Source organism: Sander vitreus, chromosome 2, assembly GCF_031162955.1.
Source record: "Sander vitreus isolate 19-12246 chromosome 2, sanVit1, whole genome shotgun sequence".
Taxonomy (NCBI): Eukaryota; Metazoa; Chordata; class Actinopteri; order Perciformes; family Percidae; genus Sander; species Sander vitreus.
The window spans coordinates 34,998,061-35,014,665 of NC_135856.1; the positions used below are offsets into that span (position 1 = coordinate 34,998,061).

Sequence of the window (16,605 nt, forward strand, 5' to 3'; positions counted from 1 at the left end):
AATGTATAAGTTCTGAATAATAAACTGGATAATCTCCGTGTTTACGGGATATCAGGAACTGTAATGTCCTATGTTTTATCAAAACTTGGCATAATCCTGGAATAAATCATTCTCTGAATTAATCCAGTCAATCAGGTGCATATTTTTCTACATACCATTGTGACAGAACACAAGACTTCGTAAAGAAAAAGGGATATGTGTGCTTTACGGTGAATATGGACTGGTGCAACAGCAGGAATATTAACATTTTATCCCGTTTCTGCTCATCTGATCTTCAGTTACAGTCAATCAAATGTAGGCCACACTTTCTACCAAGGGAATTTACATCGGTCATTAACGCAGCAGTGTACATCCAACCACAGTCGAGTACAGAGACTACCCTGCCGGATCTTTGCAAAGACCTGAACTGCCCACAGAATGATAAACCTGATGCTGCTCTCATTGTGGCTGGAGACTTAAATCAGGCATAACTGACTTCCATCAACATATTAACTGTGCCACAAGGGGAATAAACACTCTGGATCAACGCTATACTGCATTCAAAAATGGCTATCCGCTACTCAAAATCGCTACCCGCATTTGGGAAGAGCGACCATGTGGCCATCTTGCTGAGGTCAAAGTATGTAAGCAAACTACGGCGTATGCCCTCTGTGACGTGTGAGGTCAGGAAAGGGTCAAGCCAATCAGAATCCACACTACAGTCTTCACTACACATTGCAGTCTGTCTGGAGCATGTTCCAAGACACCACCATCAACGTTACTGATGACATCAATGGATTCACTGATTCTGTGGTAGATTAATGTATGAAACAAAAGCAACTGTACCTAAAACTACTGTTAAACCATTCCACAACCAGAAACCATGGATTACCAAAACCGTCTGGGAGGCCATAAACAGACACACTCGGCCTTCAAAATAAGTAATGAGGTCTGGAAGCATGGACAAGCAGCAGCCTCCAATGGGAGAAGAGCAGTAAAGGAGTCAAGAAGGGACTATGGGAAGAAAGACGAACTACAATTCCAGGAGGGCAACCCTAGAAGCATGTGGCAAGGTCTAAGAACTATGACAGATTATTGAGATCATTTCTAGTGGATTTAATTACATACCATTAACTCACTTAACACATTCACTCAAAGACACTCTTTATGTCCATTCATTTAAGGCCACGCTCATTGGGCAGCACCATGGCCCAATAGTTAGCACTGAGGCCTCACAGCGAGAAGGTACCGGGTTCAAAACCCTGGTTGTCCCAGGGCTTTCTGTGTGGAGTTTGCATGTTCTTCCAGTGTATGCGTGAGTTTTCTCCTGGTGCTCCGGTTTCCCCCACCACTGAAAGCATGTTCCCCTGTGTGGTGAGCGTCTGCCGTTGTAAGGCTGCTGTGCATCACCCAGGTGGGTGCGACACTTTGGTGGTGTTAGAGAGTAGTCTACCCCCCCCCAAGGCGCTTTGATTGTCTATGATAAAGCGCTATATAAATGTACTGAGTTATTCCTATTAAACCCCCATCCCTGTGTCGCCCTCTCCTATCTCTACAGACATATTCTCAGCAGATGTGTGTGGCCTAGATAAGGAACTGGACGTGGAAACCTGTCAGTGTGTGTGTCGGCGCGCAGATCAAACTCAAGACTGCGGCCCTAACCGACACCTTGACCGCAACACCTGCCAGTGTGTTTGCAACATCCCATCTGCTCCCTCCTGCCCACACAACCACGTCTTCAATAAGGAGACCTGTCAGTGCACATGTAGCAGGACGTGTCCAAGGCACCAGCCCCTCAACAAAACAAAGTGTTCCTGCGAATGTAACGAGTCACCCAACAAGTGTTTCCTAAAAGGAAGGAGGTTTCACCAAGCCACATGCAGGTAAGGAGGGATGTGGAGGGTTCAGTATCATCTGCTGCCACTTTTAGTCAAGTCACCTTTATTTATATAGCACATTTAAAACAGCATAAGCTGACCCAAAGTGCTTTACAACCAGGGCAGATGGGGTGACGTATGCCTCGATACATACTAGATAAACAACAGCAGGCTACATACATTAAATAAAAAAGTACATAACACTACATCACAAAACAACTTGCATGGTTAAACCAACGTCAAAAAAGATGAAAGTTAGAAAAGTGAATTAAATCAGCAATAGCTTAAAAAGCAGTATAGGGAATAAAAAGACAGATCAGGAGGTGGCTTGACAGAAGCCAGGCAGCCTCAGACGTCGCTTAACCCTTCTGTTGTCCTCGGGTTAAATTTGACCAAATTACCCAAAAAAACATGGATGGTTCCATAAAATGCTCTTTGCAACGGAAATTAAGGAGCAGATCACTACTTTCACTGGTTTTGGGTGTTTTATTTAATTTTATAGCATTATCCTGACTAAACTAGCCATCAACATACATTCCTCTGATCTTAAATATTAGTCAAAATGATTCATTATTTCAGCTTTTTCTACCACAATAATTAGATAATTTCATATAAATGAGGTTTATTGACCATGAATTCCAAAACTAAGTGTAAAACTAGTGTTAATAAGTTGGTGTTAGTTGTGTATGTACTGGTGGTAATGGAAAGAAAGTGCAGAAAACGTGAAAATAAGCAACAAAAAAGTAAAAAATGTAAAAAAATAAATAAAAATAAAAAAAATTTTTTTAAAAAAAGTGTTAATTTTGACCCAGGAGGACAACACAAGGGTTAAAGCAAGTGAAAAAAAAGGTCTTTACAACTGGAGCCACATTTGCAAAACTCTAACTAGAGGCTGCACAGCAGCAGTTCATGTGAACCAATCTCTAGTTCATTTTCCATTACTAGAACACAGTTCTCAAAACTCTACACACTTATCCCATGACTTTAACCACAACCTGCACAAAACTGTGGATTTACAGCACTTTGTTCAAATACTAACACACTGCTGTCAAAACTGTTAACCACACATTCAAAACAGGATTTCAGTCTGATGAATTTCAAACACTGTTGATTGCAATTTCAGCTGAAAGCCTAAGCAGGTGTCTTGTTTTAGACTTCTTAGCGAACATATACACATATATATATATATATATATGTATGTATGTATGTATATATATATATATATATATATATATCGAAAGCTCATAAAGACTCTGAAACTCCAAGTAAGAATGAAACAGTTATACATTGTACTGTTCGAGAGAAACAGTAAACAGGTAAAAGAACAAAGATAACAATATGTCCAGGTTAAATGCCTGAGGTTACATATACAGCTATAAAAATTTGAAAAACACTTCCTTTGCTACAGTAAAACTGCACTTTCAGAAAGTCATTGAGGTGGAAGCAATGGAAACACTACATTACATTTGTTTGTATTTAGAGATGAAGCAGGTGCATGGCAAGAGAAGACATCCAATGTGATGATGATGAAAACGTGTGGCCTGATGCTGGAGAGGGGCAGGATTAGCCCCACAATGCTTTGTTACCATTAACACTGACGGAGCTCCAGCCAGCTCACAGCGGGGTCTGTGAAGGTGGACAGGCCGACCGGCAAGGCAGCAACCCAGGCAGGCACCGGCCGGCTGTCACGTCAGACTGTGGATCTTCTGAAGTCTGACACAGTCAGACCAAATTTGCAATTAGCAATAATTTTTCGTAAAACGGTCCATATTTGAGCTCTACATAGTTGATTTCTCACATAAAATAGTCTCAGAAGTGAATTTCATTGAGGTGGAAGCAATGGAAACACTACATTACATTTGTTTGTATTTAGAGATGAAGCAGGTGCATGGCAAGAGAAGACATCCAATGTGATGATGATGAAAACGTGTGGCCTGATGCTGGAGAGGGGCAGGATTAGCCCCACAATGCTTTGTTACCATTAACACTGACGGAGCTCCAGCCAGCCTCAGACGTCGCTTAACCCTTCTGTTGTCCTCGGGTTAAATTTGACCAAATTACCCAAAAAAACATGGATGGTTCCATAAAATGCTCTTTGCAACGGAAATTAAGGAGCAGATCACTACTTTCACTGGTTTTGGGTGTTTTATTTAATTTTATAGCATTATCCTGACTAAACTAGCCATCAACATACATTCCTCTGATCTTAAATATTAGTCAAAATGATTCATTATTTCAGCTTTTTCTACCACAATAATTAGATAATTTCATATAAATGAGGTTTATTGACCATGAATTCCAAAACTAAGTGTAAAACTAGTGTTAATAAGTTGGTGTTAGTTGTGTATGTACTGGTGGTAATGGAAAGAAAGTGCAGAAAACGTGAAAATAAGCAACAAAAAAGTAAAAAATGTAAAAAAATAAATAAAATTAAAAAAATTTTTTTAAAAAAGTGTTAATTTTGACCCAGGAGGACAACACAAGGGTTAAAGCAAGTGAAAAAAAAAGGTCTTTACAACTGGAGCCACATTTGCAAAACTCTAACTAGAGGCTGCACAGCAGCAGTTCATGTGAACCAATCTCTAGTTCATTTTCCATTACTAGAACACAGTTCTCAAAACTCTACACACTTATCCCATGACTTTAACCACAACCTGCACAAAACTGTGGATTTACAGCACTTTGTTCAAATGCTAACACACTGCTGTCAAAACTGTTAACCACACATTCAAAACAGGATTTCAGTCTGATGAATTTCAAACACTGTTGATTGCAATTTCAGCTGAAAGCCTAAGCAGGTGTCTTGTTTTAGACTTCTTAGCGAACATATACACATATATATATATATATATATGTATGTATGTATGTATATATATATATATATATATATATATCGAAAGCTCATAAAGACTCTGAAACTCCAAGTAAGAATGAAACAGTTATACATTGTACTGTTCGAGAGAAACAGTAAACAGGTAAAAGAACAAAGATAACAATATGTCCAGGTTAAATGCCTGAGGTTACATATACAGCTATAAAAATTTGAAAAACACTTCCTTTGCTACAGTAAAACTGCACTTTCAGAAAGTCATTGAGGTGGAAGCAATGGAAACACTACATTACATTTGTTTGTATTTAGAGATGAAGCAGGTGCATGGCAAGAGAAGACATCCAATGTGATGATGATGAAAACGTGTGGCCTGATGCTGGAGAGGGGCAGGATTAGCCCCACAATGCTTTGTTACCATTAACACTGACGGAGCTCCAGCCAGCTCACAGCGGGGTCTGTGAAGGTGGACAGGCCGACCGGCAAGGCAGCAACCCAGGCAGGCACCGGCCGGCTGTCACGTCAGACTGTGGATCTTCTGAAGTCTGACACAGTCAGACCAAATTTGCAATTAGCAATAATTTTTCGTAAAACGGTCCATATTTGAGCTCTACATAGTTGATTTCTCACATAAAATAGTCTCAGAAGTGAATTTCATTGAGGTGGAAGCAATGGAAACACTACATTACATTTGTTTGTATTTAGAGATGAAGCAGGTGCATGGCAAGAGAAGACATCCAATGTGATGATGATGAAAACGTGTGGCCTGATGCTGGAGAGGGGCAGGATTAGCCCCACAATGCTTTGTTACCATTAACACTGACGGAGCTCCAGCCAGCTCACAGCGGGGTCTGTGAAGGTGGACAGGCCGACCGGCAAGGCAGCAACGGCAGGCACCGGCCAGCTGTCACGTCAGTCTGTGGAGCTTCTGAAGTGCTGACACAGTCAGACCAAATTTGCAATTAGCAATAATTTTTCGTAAAACGGTCCATATTTGAGCTCTACATAGTTGATTTCTCACATAAAATAGTCTCAGAAGTGAATTTAGTGATGAAATAGCAGACGAACAATATATAAAAGTTCTGAGATCTGCGCGACCTAGATTCAGAAGACCAACTGGCCTCAGATCAGTGGTTTGTATGTACATTTTGGGGCATGACAAAGGTACAGACTAGAGCCAAATAAGGTACAGCCACCGAGTTGACACCAACTATGAGCTTCGTTGAGATTTGCCCGTTTTCAGCTGCAGTTTCAAATTGTGAGATTTGCATAGGAAACAGGTGTCAATGGGACTTTGAGGTTCTATGTATGCCTATTTTACCCACCGAACTGTCGTAATTCAACTATGACAAGGTAACTCGGTTTTGCATTCTATCACCCCTTTAATATTGGACTGGAGGCTGTTCCAAAGCCTGGGAGCAGACACGGAGAAAGCACGGTCCCCTTTAGTTTTTTAGCGTGAGTGAGGGACAAGGAGGAGCTGTTGTGCAGACCTGAGTGATCTGGGGGCAGAATATGGAGTTAGCAGGTCTGCGATATATTGAGGAGCAATATATTTTAGCGGTAGAGTATTTTGCCTTAAGCTGGGGACAGACCAGTCGAGCTTAAACCTGCAAAGACTGGACAAAACGGTCCAGATTTTAGATTGAATGTGCCCCCGGCCGGAATGGCCCTTTTCAACTTCAACAAATAGTGAGATAAAGTGAAGTGTATTTGTTGGCACAAAAGAAGGGATGTTCTGCAGTTCTTGAATTTATTGCATCATAAAAGCATCTAATTAAAATGGAAGGAGTCTCTGTCTGTCCTTCGGTTTTCTTAACCACTGTTCATCTAATCGACTTCACACTGGGCGGGGGTATTGCCGAGGACCAAAGGAAGTGCAGTGTTGAGTGCAAGCTCTTGAGATCTGCAGGACATAATTTTTAATAATGCGTTAAGTTTATGCTGTGTAGTGTATTGAGAGGTACAGCTGGCTCTCCGACGCTCGCTACAGTACATTGAAGAACACATGAAGAAAGATAGACCAGATGATACAATGTAAAAAAACTCTTAACATCAGCAAGGTAACTTTCGGAATGACGGGAATAGCGTGGTTCCAAATAGCTAGCAGTTAGCAAATGACGCATTCCTGTGTCCCCATAGCATTGCTAGGGGACACAACTAGTCATGGCAGGGGTATTGCTCAGGGACCCAAGGAAGCAAAGTGTCGAGTGTGAAGTTGTTTGGATGAGCGGTTCTCAAGAAAGCAGCAAGAAATCGGCCTATTCTGAACAGGCACGATTGGAACGGGCACTGCACTAGTTGATCATAAAGACAGAAGGATATGACTACATGTGCAGTGCAAGAAGGAAGTGTATAGTATGTGAAAATGTGCCCTTTTTTCAACTGTATTATCTTTTAATGTCTTCTTTATCTTAAAATCTGTAATTATTGCCATCTCAAAATGCTTACAAACCTCATTGTTGGCACATGGGCCCATGACTGTTTGCGAGTTCCATATTTTTTTAAAATTTGAATGATCATGTGGTTGTTTGACTGTGGTTATGGATGAATACTAGGGGTGGGGGAAAAAAATCGATACAGCATAGTATCGATTTTTTCCATGACAATACTGTATCGATACACAGACGCCAAGTATGGAGCTGTTATTATATATGTGTTGGTCAGTTTGTCTGCTTGACAATCCCGTTTTGCCGCAATAAAATTTAAGTGAGATGAACAAATCAAAACAAACTAAATGTATCTTTAAAACAGTAGATAAAACAGATGTTGACAAAGTTTCCTTTTGGGGACATAATTTGAAATTGGGAAAAATTTGAAGTTGGAAAAAAGGTAATAAATTGCAATATATCACAGAATATTGCAATATGTTTAAAATCGCAATCATATCGTATCGTTACATAAGTATCGCAATGATATTGTATCGTGAGGCCTCTGGTGATTCCCACCCTAATGAATACTCTGTGATATTTTCAAAATGCTTTTAGAGCACTGAAAAACTCACAACATATTGTGCAGATCCTGTGACACACAAACCCATACATCTATTAATATATTCATTGATCCATCTATCCATCCATTTCACTGTTCATTTAATGTCATTGTATAACACAGGGTTGCACAACAAAATGCCGTTGTTGTCCCTTATCGTATCTACACAGGATAAAAGAAAGTATCTAAATAGACAGGGTTATTATCTCTGTAATTAGGCTTGTATTATTATTGCTAATTATATTATTACACATTTAATTTACCCTGACAGCCAAGATCCATTACTATTTTATTTGGTTACTAGAGTATATGTATTACCCCAGACAGTAACAGATATACAATATGTAGTTTGATAAAGCCTATATGCCTATGATGTTGTCACGCCTCTTTTGGATTATTATATAGTATTACAGCAGATATTGATTACAAGAATTGTTTCATGGCCATTTCATCTACAGAAAACGAAACTCCTACTTCCTACACATGATATTAAATTATTCTAGTCTACATTGCTGTATGTAAGTGTGATGGCATAGAATTATTTGCTTAATTATGTACCAGAGCGTTTAATGAATGTCCTCATTAGCATAACTTGTTTCTATATCACTATGATCATGGCGAGGCATTTGGCAGCCAAGGTCCGTGTTATATTTCAGTGGTTCATTGGTTGCATCATCCTAGAGTAGAGTCAACCCCCGCTTTAACACACACACGAAAAGCAATGGTCCGGCAGTGGTAAGTGGTTATTGCAGTGAACCCGGTGTGTAATACAAGACCTCAGTCTGCTAATGACTTCTCCTAGCTGTCACTTAACCATTTCCTCTCCCCACACAGAAGGAAACACACACACACACAGTCCAGTCCTGACCCTTTGTGACCTTGTTTGAGAGTGATTTATGAGTATAACATGCGGTAGGAATCTAGTGTCTGGCCGTGGCGTGAATGTGTCTTCTTTGTATTTCATCATGGGTTCATAGATCTCCTTAAGTAACCATGACTATTCTTGACACACCGTGCAGCCAGTAAAGCAGTGGCAAATACACACCAGTCCCAGAAACCTTTGTTGTGTTGATGAAGTGAGTAAGTGCAATGTAAAACAGGACTCCATCCCTCCAATGCTTTATCCACTCCTTGTGTAATCATTTGATGGTAGGCCTTGACTCTGGGCTGGGGTTATCCCGATCTGAGCTTTTGCAGGCTATATACTAATACTAATTTTTTGGGCTTCAAACTCTTGTTTTGTTGTACTTAGTCACAGTTACTTAATTTTATTCTTGGTAGGTTAAAATCCTCTGAAACAGGATTTAGACCAAGCTGTCTCATGATGCCAAAGAACAATAACTGCATCAGAAGTGAAACTATTAAACAGTTTGACACCCTGTTCTGGTGAAAGCTCTAGTGGTTCAGGCATGGGCTGTAAATCACAGTAGTTCTGAGGCTTTCATTTTCACTGCTATGAAATCTAAACCTTAGTTGTAACCTCTGACCTTTAGAACACACAAGAAAGTAGTTTGTGTTTGTAAGTCAGCAGTGTTTGGCTGCACTGAAAACCTGCAGGCTCCTGGGAAACAGGATCATGGATGTAATGGACTGTTTTTATATAGCGCTTTTTCTAGTCTTAACGACTACTCTTAACTACTCAAAGCGCTTTTACATAGTACCATTCACACACATTCATACAGCCGAGGCTGCCGTCACCTGCTCATCAGATAAACATTCACACACATTTACACTCCGATGCACAGCATCAGGGGCAATTTGGGGTTCAGTGTCTTGCCCAAGGACACTTCGACATGGGACTGCAGGGCCAGAGATTGAACCACCAACCTTCCGATTTGCAGGCGACCGCTCTACCACTGAGCCACACAGCTGCCCCATCATATCTATAAGTGACCAATTAATTTAGTCTTAAAGGCTTAATAAGTCTTTAGTTTTCATTCACACTGGTGAGCAATCAGATCTCAACAATACTTTAGAATCAGGTTTAAAGTTGACTGCTTTCTATTATTAAACCATTGCAATCGATTTCTCTACAATAAAATGCGGAATCAAATTCCATCATATGATTGGTGGATCACCATATGATGGATTTTAATCATAAGGATAACCATCCTCCATTCCGGAACAGCACAATTTGTAATTTGTGATGAAAAAGTATAAAAGTAAGGCTTGTATGCAAGTCAGGCCAATGACAGCAGTGATTGACAGGTATTTAATTAGTTCAGGCTAAAACTGTCCATTATTCCATCCATTTTCTGAAATGCTTTTCATGTTAAATGTAGAGGCTAGAGTCTATCCCAGCACAATTTGGCAAAGAGTTAAACAGGCCTATATTTTCAAATATGATCAGCTTGGAAACACATGAAAGGGTCAGCATACCTTTAACTGACTTCAACGTGGTTTACGTGTGTTTTTTATTGAAATGTTTCAACAACTAATGGATGAATTACTAAGAAATGTGTTGGCTATTTCCCTCAGGATTAACTGTAGGACTTGCCATGAGGTCAAAATTTCAATTTCTCCAATACTAATGGGTTTACTTATGATCATATCTGTAAAGAATGACATTCCCAGTGCCATCATCAAGTCATATTGTTAACCAAGAAATATCTGAATCAAATTAGCTGATTGCAACTTAATGTATTGAGCACATCCATGCTCTCCAGAAGATAATCTCTTTTTTCAACATTCCATGAGCTTTTCCGTTAGTGCGGCCCTAAGGTCACCATTTCCCACTTTTGGCAAAATAATATAACAATGTTGTTGGTTCCACTCAGCAATGTCAAAATTGTAGGTTTTCAATTTTAATTTAGTTCAATTTAATTTATAGTGTCAAATCAAAAAAAGAAGTTATCTAGGTCTCGACCTCACTCTATAATTTGCAACAATCCAACAATCCCCCCAAGAGCAAGCTTTTAGTGCGAAGCCGGCAAGGAAAATCTTTTTTACAGGCAGAAAAGTTAAACTATAATTGTAATAGAACTATAACTAATATTAATTATTGCAGTGGGTATACGAGTATTATTACAGTGTGTATAATAGAGCGATATGAACAGTAGCAATGATAATAGCAATCATTACAGTAATGATAATAGTACTATTCCTAATAATAATAATAATTATTAGTAGTAGCAGTTGGCGTCAAGCAGGGGTGACCATGATCCAGGTACAACTGCAATCCATGGAAATCTGCGAGATGAGAAAGCACAGGGCCTCTGGGGAAGAAGCTAAGTTAGTAACATGCATTAATGGGACACTACAGATCAAAGATAATTCAGATTCCTTACGTGGGTGTTGGAGGCCAGTGCAATGCCATCCAGAATAGTTATGTCTTTAGATAATGACCTTCAGAGGTCTTTGGGGCCAAGCACAATAACTTTAGTTTTGTCTTATCAGGAAATTGTAGGTCATCCAGGATTTTATGTCCTTAATGTCTGAAGTTGCTGATTGGTTACTTCTAGCTCGATTGACAGATATAATTGGGTATCATCTGCATAACAATGAAAGTTTAAAAGGCATTTTCTAATAGCATTGCCTAGAGGAAGCTTATATAAAAAGGTGAACATAATTGGTCCTAGCACAGAGCCTTGTAGAACACCATTGTTACTGCCTGCTAAAGTTAGCAAACTTAGATCAATCTGATAAAAAGGCCTTAAACCAGCTTAGTGTGGTTCCCTTAATGCCAATTGAATGTTCCAGTCTCTGTATTAGGATGTCATAGTCAACAGTGTAGAATGCAGCACTAAGATCTAATAAGACAAATACAGATTCCTTTGTCAAAGCAAATAGAAGGTAATTTGTAATTTTCACCAGTGCCATCTCTGTGCTATGATGATATGAACCCTAAATCCTGAATGAAAAATCCTCAGATAAACTAGTGTTCTAGAGAAAGTCACACAACTGATTAGTGACTACTTTCTCAAGGATCTTAGAGAGAAAAGGAAGATTAGATAGTTCTATCGTTGGCAAAACCCCTGGATCGAGAGTAGGCTTTAAGAAGAGGTTTTATCACATCTACTTCAAGTGAGTGGTAAGTAGCCTGTTAAGATATAGGTGCAAAGACGTGCTAACTAAAACTTCTTTAAGTAGCCCAGTTATGATGAGGTCTTAGAGACAACATTAACTATTTTCTATAGCCATCTACCAGCTATAGAAAATAGTTAGTTGGTGATTGTCGATAGAAGAAAATAATTTGCGACCGTGCATCTGCGCGGCACTCAGACAGTGCAAATTGTCAATGAAAAGGGAACTCCCTGCTCAGTTCAATGATACCTCACAAGACTACGTCATACAGTTCATTAGTTGTGAAAGGGGGCGTGACCTGTTATGCAGATGATACCCAATTATATCTGTCAATCGAGCTAGAAGTAACCATCACTAATGAATAAGGAACTATCTGCTGAGTTCAAGGATACCTCACACAAGGGTCTACATCAAACAGGTCATAAGTTATAAAAAGGGGTGTGGCTACATCATAGGGGGCGGGTCAAACCATCACCAATCAAAAAGAAACTGCTGAGTTCAATGATACCTCACATAAGACTCTACCTTAAATGGGTCACCAGTTATGAAGGGGGGGTAGTTTAAGCATAGGGGGCAGCCCAAACCATCAATGAAGGAACTCTCTGCTGAGTTCAACACAAGGGTCTACCTTAAAGGGTTCAAATGTTATGAAAGGGGGCGCGGCCTGAGTAAGTGAGCATGATTAAAGTATAGGTGGCAGCTCAGTATCACATGTAGACCACACAAGTTTCATGGAAATCGGATGATGTTTGTCATATAAGGCGGATTTCTTGTTGCCAGTGGGGCGCTATGACCAAAAGTCAATATTGGCCTGTATATGTCCTCAGGCCTGGGCTCTAGTTGATTGTGTAAAATTTCAAACAAATATGTCAATGGACACTGTAGCTACAGCCACTTCCTCGTTCATTGCTAAACACTCAAAATGGCCACTACGCCATGCCCACACCGTTTGACGAAATGTTTCTTTTAATAACTTTTCATCTTTAAGGTGTTGAGATGGTACCGACCTAATTTGAAGTCCATCGGATGAAATCTCTAGGAGGAGGAGTTCAAGTATAGCAACTTGACTTTTAGGCCTACTTCCTGTTGCCACAGGGGGCATGACTTTGAGCCAATATCGGCCTGTACATGTCCTCAGGGTTGGACTCTTATGAATCCTGAAAAGTTTCGAGCCAATTGGACAATGTACACTCAAGTTACACCCACTTCCTGTTTTGAACGCATAAAATGGCCGCCCCGCCACGGCCATGCCCTACGACAAAGTTTCTTTTAATACATTTTCATCATCTTTAAATTTGAAGGAGGAGGAGGAGTTAAAGTATGAATGTGGAAAGGGCCAAAATCACACCAATTTTGAACTTTCAATTCAAAATGGCGGACTTTGTTGGGTTTAGGGTATGGCTCCAATGACGTTTTTTGTACATCTTGACATGCTACATATGTGTACCAAGTTTCGTTACGTAAACGTACTGCAGGGGCTCAGTTTTTTTTTTTTTACTTTGTAGGGGGCGCTAGCGAGCCATCTTGCATTGTGCGCCTATTCCCAAAACCCTTAAAATTCATACATTTTCACCAGACTTTATGCGACTGCCAATTTTGGTGAGTTTTTGAATATGTTAGCCCCTCAAAAAGGCAATTAATTTGCCGGACGAAGGACTAATAATTCCTTCAGTTTCAATAGGGCCTTCGCTGCTGTCGGCACTCGGGCCCTAAAAACAAAATAAATATATATAAGCTTCTTTAAATGATACAATTTTAATTATTAGAGATACAATTTATCCCCTCCTGCCCTTAACAGTACTGATTTATCTTCAAACAATGGTACCCTAAACAGCTTTTTTTATATATAAAAAAAAAGGGCAGGAGGGGATAAATTGTATCTCTAATAATTAAAATTGTATCATTAAAGAAGCTCATGAAGTCATTACTACTGAGGGTTATAGGGATACATAGCTCAATGTCAGCCTTGATTTAGTCTATGTCCATGACCTTCCACTTCGGGATTGCTCGGTTGCAGCCGGAAATTATGCCGGATGTCCTTTTCGGCCGGATGTCCGTTACCTTAGGCCTTCTTTGTGTTGGTGTTCTAAACTCTGGATTTACCCTGCAGAAATCTGAGAAGCAATTAACCATAGTCCTCATAAATCCACCAAACATCTAGCTAGACAACTAAAACAACTTTTGAACGTACACGTTCCACCAAAACAAGTTCCTTCCAGAGGCTATTTTGCAGCGGCACAGGGGCTCTGTGCCCTCCAGGAATGCTGTGTGGACTAGCCAGACCCTCCTCCGTAGTGCTGTGCAGGAAGGTCTGGCAATGCGAGACTAGCCTTGATACAGTGCTGAATATGCCAGAACAAGGTTGAGGGTGTGGATAAAACATTGAGTGGGTTTATGTACTCTGACTGAAACCAATCAATTCTAATAGTGAGATAAGCACAATACTAAGGCTGTTATTGCCAACATCCACATGCATATTAAAATCACCTACAATATTTTCTATCTGATTTATGGACTATAAACTTGATAAAAACTGAGAATTCAGACAGAACTACTGTTCTGAGCATTACAGCCACCACTTTTTCATTCACCATGTAAAAGTGTCTCATGTGTAAGTTATGGTGTTTATTATATTGCTGAAAGTTGCAAGACTGTTTTTTTACTTACCTAAGCTGACCTACTCTAGACATGTTGCTATGGTATTAGTTTTGAAGCTCAATCCTGTTTTCTTTTATTTTTTCATTGCAGTTGTGTCAGGCCTCCCTGTGAGGTAAGGAGGCGAAGGTGTGAACAAGGTTTCTCCTTCAGAGAGGAAGTGTGTCGCTGTGTACCGGCCCACTGGAGAAGACTGGACTAATTGCCGGCTAACAACATGCTAACAAGATGCTAAGGAGCAGATAAACTTAGTACAATGCATCACTCATCCCTGCTGCTGGTCACGAGTATCCCCATCAGCTGTGAAGTGCTCGGACCCTGATGAAAGTGGGGGAACCTTAGTGACTGGAATGCAGATATGGGAAGCTCCGGTAATTTGAAGGTAGGATATGCACTGACTCAGCTTATGAGGAGGTTTTCATGGGAGAGCGGCTGATCGCAGCCCAGAGAAGGAAGTAAAAACTGAAAGAGTCAACACTCGACATTTGTTTTAAAATACTGTCTGTATATTTTTTTTTATATATATTTGGGGGGTTTTGTATTAATTATGTCTTAGTATTCCTATGTCAGATATTGAATATATAATTTATTAAATGTTATTTTTCAACCTCTTATTGCAATTTAAATCTATTTCCATGAAAATACACTGTGATCAATATTTTTGTATGTATAGTATGTGTAAAATAAAGTATACTGGATGGTGTATATAGTAAGCTTAGTTCGTCTGTTGTGGTGCATATTATACTGATGGAGTTTTGCTTTTAACACTAGAACCACCACAGACCATGCCATTTAATGTTGTGATTAAAAAAAGGAATTGTTCTGTCATTGTTTGTTACCCTTCTATCTTGACTTTTCCTAAATACTTATTCTGCATATTCCCACATTGTCACAATGATAGAACGTTTAGAAAACAAATGGGTTTTTTTGGCGTTTTTCACAAAAACACCCCTTTATTTCACCAAGAATAGCACTGATTAACATTGGTAGGCCGTACAGCCCATTGAGACAATGAAGTGGACATAGAAACTAATTTGCATGCCAATATTAGCTCCCATGCACTTATAATCACATGTTATCACACTAAGGTATGTAGGCCCACAGTATTCATCCTGTCATATTTGTAAAATATCAGAAATGAAAACGAAACTAATCTCACTTTCTGTCGGAGTATAAAAAAGTTGTTACCCAACAGGAGTCCTGTGTTTGCCATATGCTATAAAAGATCAGGGATGTTATTTATGTGACTCATTCGAACAAAACACTACCGTTGCTAAATTATATTATTTGTATTAGTTGGTGTGGATGTGTGCGATCAGAAGGCAGGTTGTGTGTTGACTGTTGAACTGGAAGACGCACTGCACAGATGGAGAGACAAATAGAAATGCTAAGAAGAAAATGTGATCATCTGCACTGTGATTATATTTACCATTTAGTTTACTTTGCAAAATAAAAATGCTGAAATTGATTACTATGTTTCAGCATTTGTTTCCAGCCTTAGGTTTTACGCTGCATGTTATACAACTCAGAACAAAATCCGATAGAACCAAATAGATATAGAAATGTTTTTTTAATGGAAAACAATTTAATTGCGGGAGTTTGTCACAAACACTTCAGAGATTTTGTTGACTAAATTGAACAACAATAACGGCATCGGGTATCAAAATAGCACATTTTACACTGCTAAGAATACACAGGTTGTGTGGGTTCAAGCAGTTAGATACGATATCTGGCTGTGTATGGTGTGTCGGGGCTGCGTGTGTCCTTGCTGCTATAGAAATTGAAACTCTGCGCTATAGAGCTGGAGAGTGATGATCATAGACAGTATATAAACTGGACCAACAGATCCCGTTGCTCTGGACGGAGACCAGTGAAGGATATTAGAAGCACTTTTCCGGTGATGGCTGAGCGTTACTACGCAGCTTCCAACTGAGCTCGAAGACGTAAATGTGACGTGAGCAACCTGGCTGAAAGTTGTAAGTCTTCTGGTAGCTGTGCCAAGAGAAATCTCAATCATTCCCAATCTTACAGAGACGCAGAGCGTAGGTATATGTAAGGAGATAACATAAGCACAGGCTAATTATTGTATTAAGAGACGACTACTCCAGGGGTGGAGAAAACGGGTCACACCGGCCACTCAAAGCATGCACAATCTGGCTCAGCTTACCAAGGAAGGCTTGATTGAAGGCAGTTTGAGCATTTAATCAACCTTCCCTTCTCAAGGCCGCTTTCAGCTACCCTCCTAACAGCATC

At 39.8% G+C, this 16,605-nt stretch overlaps 1 protein-coding gene across 1 annotated transcript in view; it reads left to right on the top strand.

Annotated features, from left to right (window-relative positions):
• Positions 1–15,808, top strand: part of vegfc (vascular endothelial growth factor c) — a 110,926-nt gene extending 95,118 nt beyond the window's left edge. The window contains exons 6-7 of the mRNA XM_078266960.1: positions 1,538–1,862; positions 14,446–15,808. Coding sequence (XP_078123086.1) covers positions 1,538–1,862; positions 14,446–14,554 — 434 coding nt within the window. The 3' untranslated portion in view covers positions 14,555–15,808. The remainder of the gene's footprint in view (positions 1–1,537; positions 1,863–14,445) is intronic.
• The last annotated feature ends 797 nt before the right edge of the window (positions 15,809–16,605 follow it).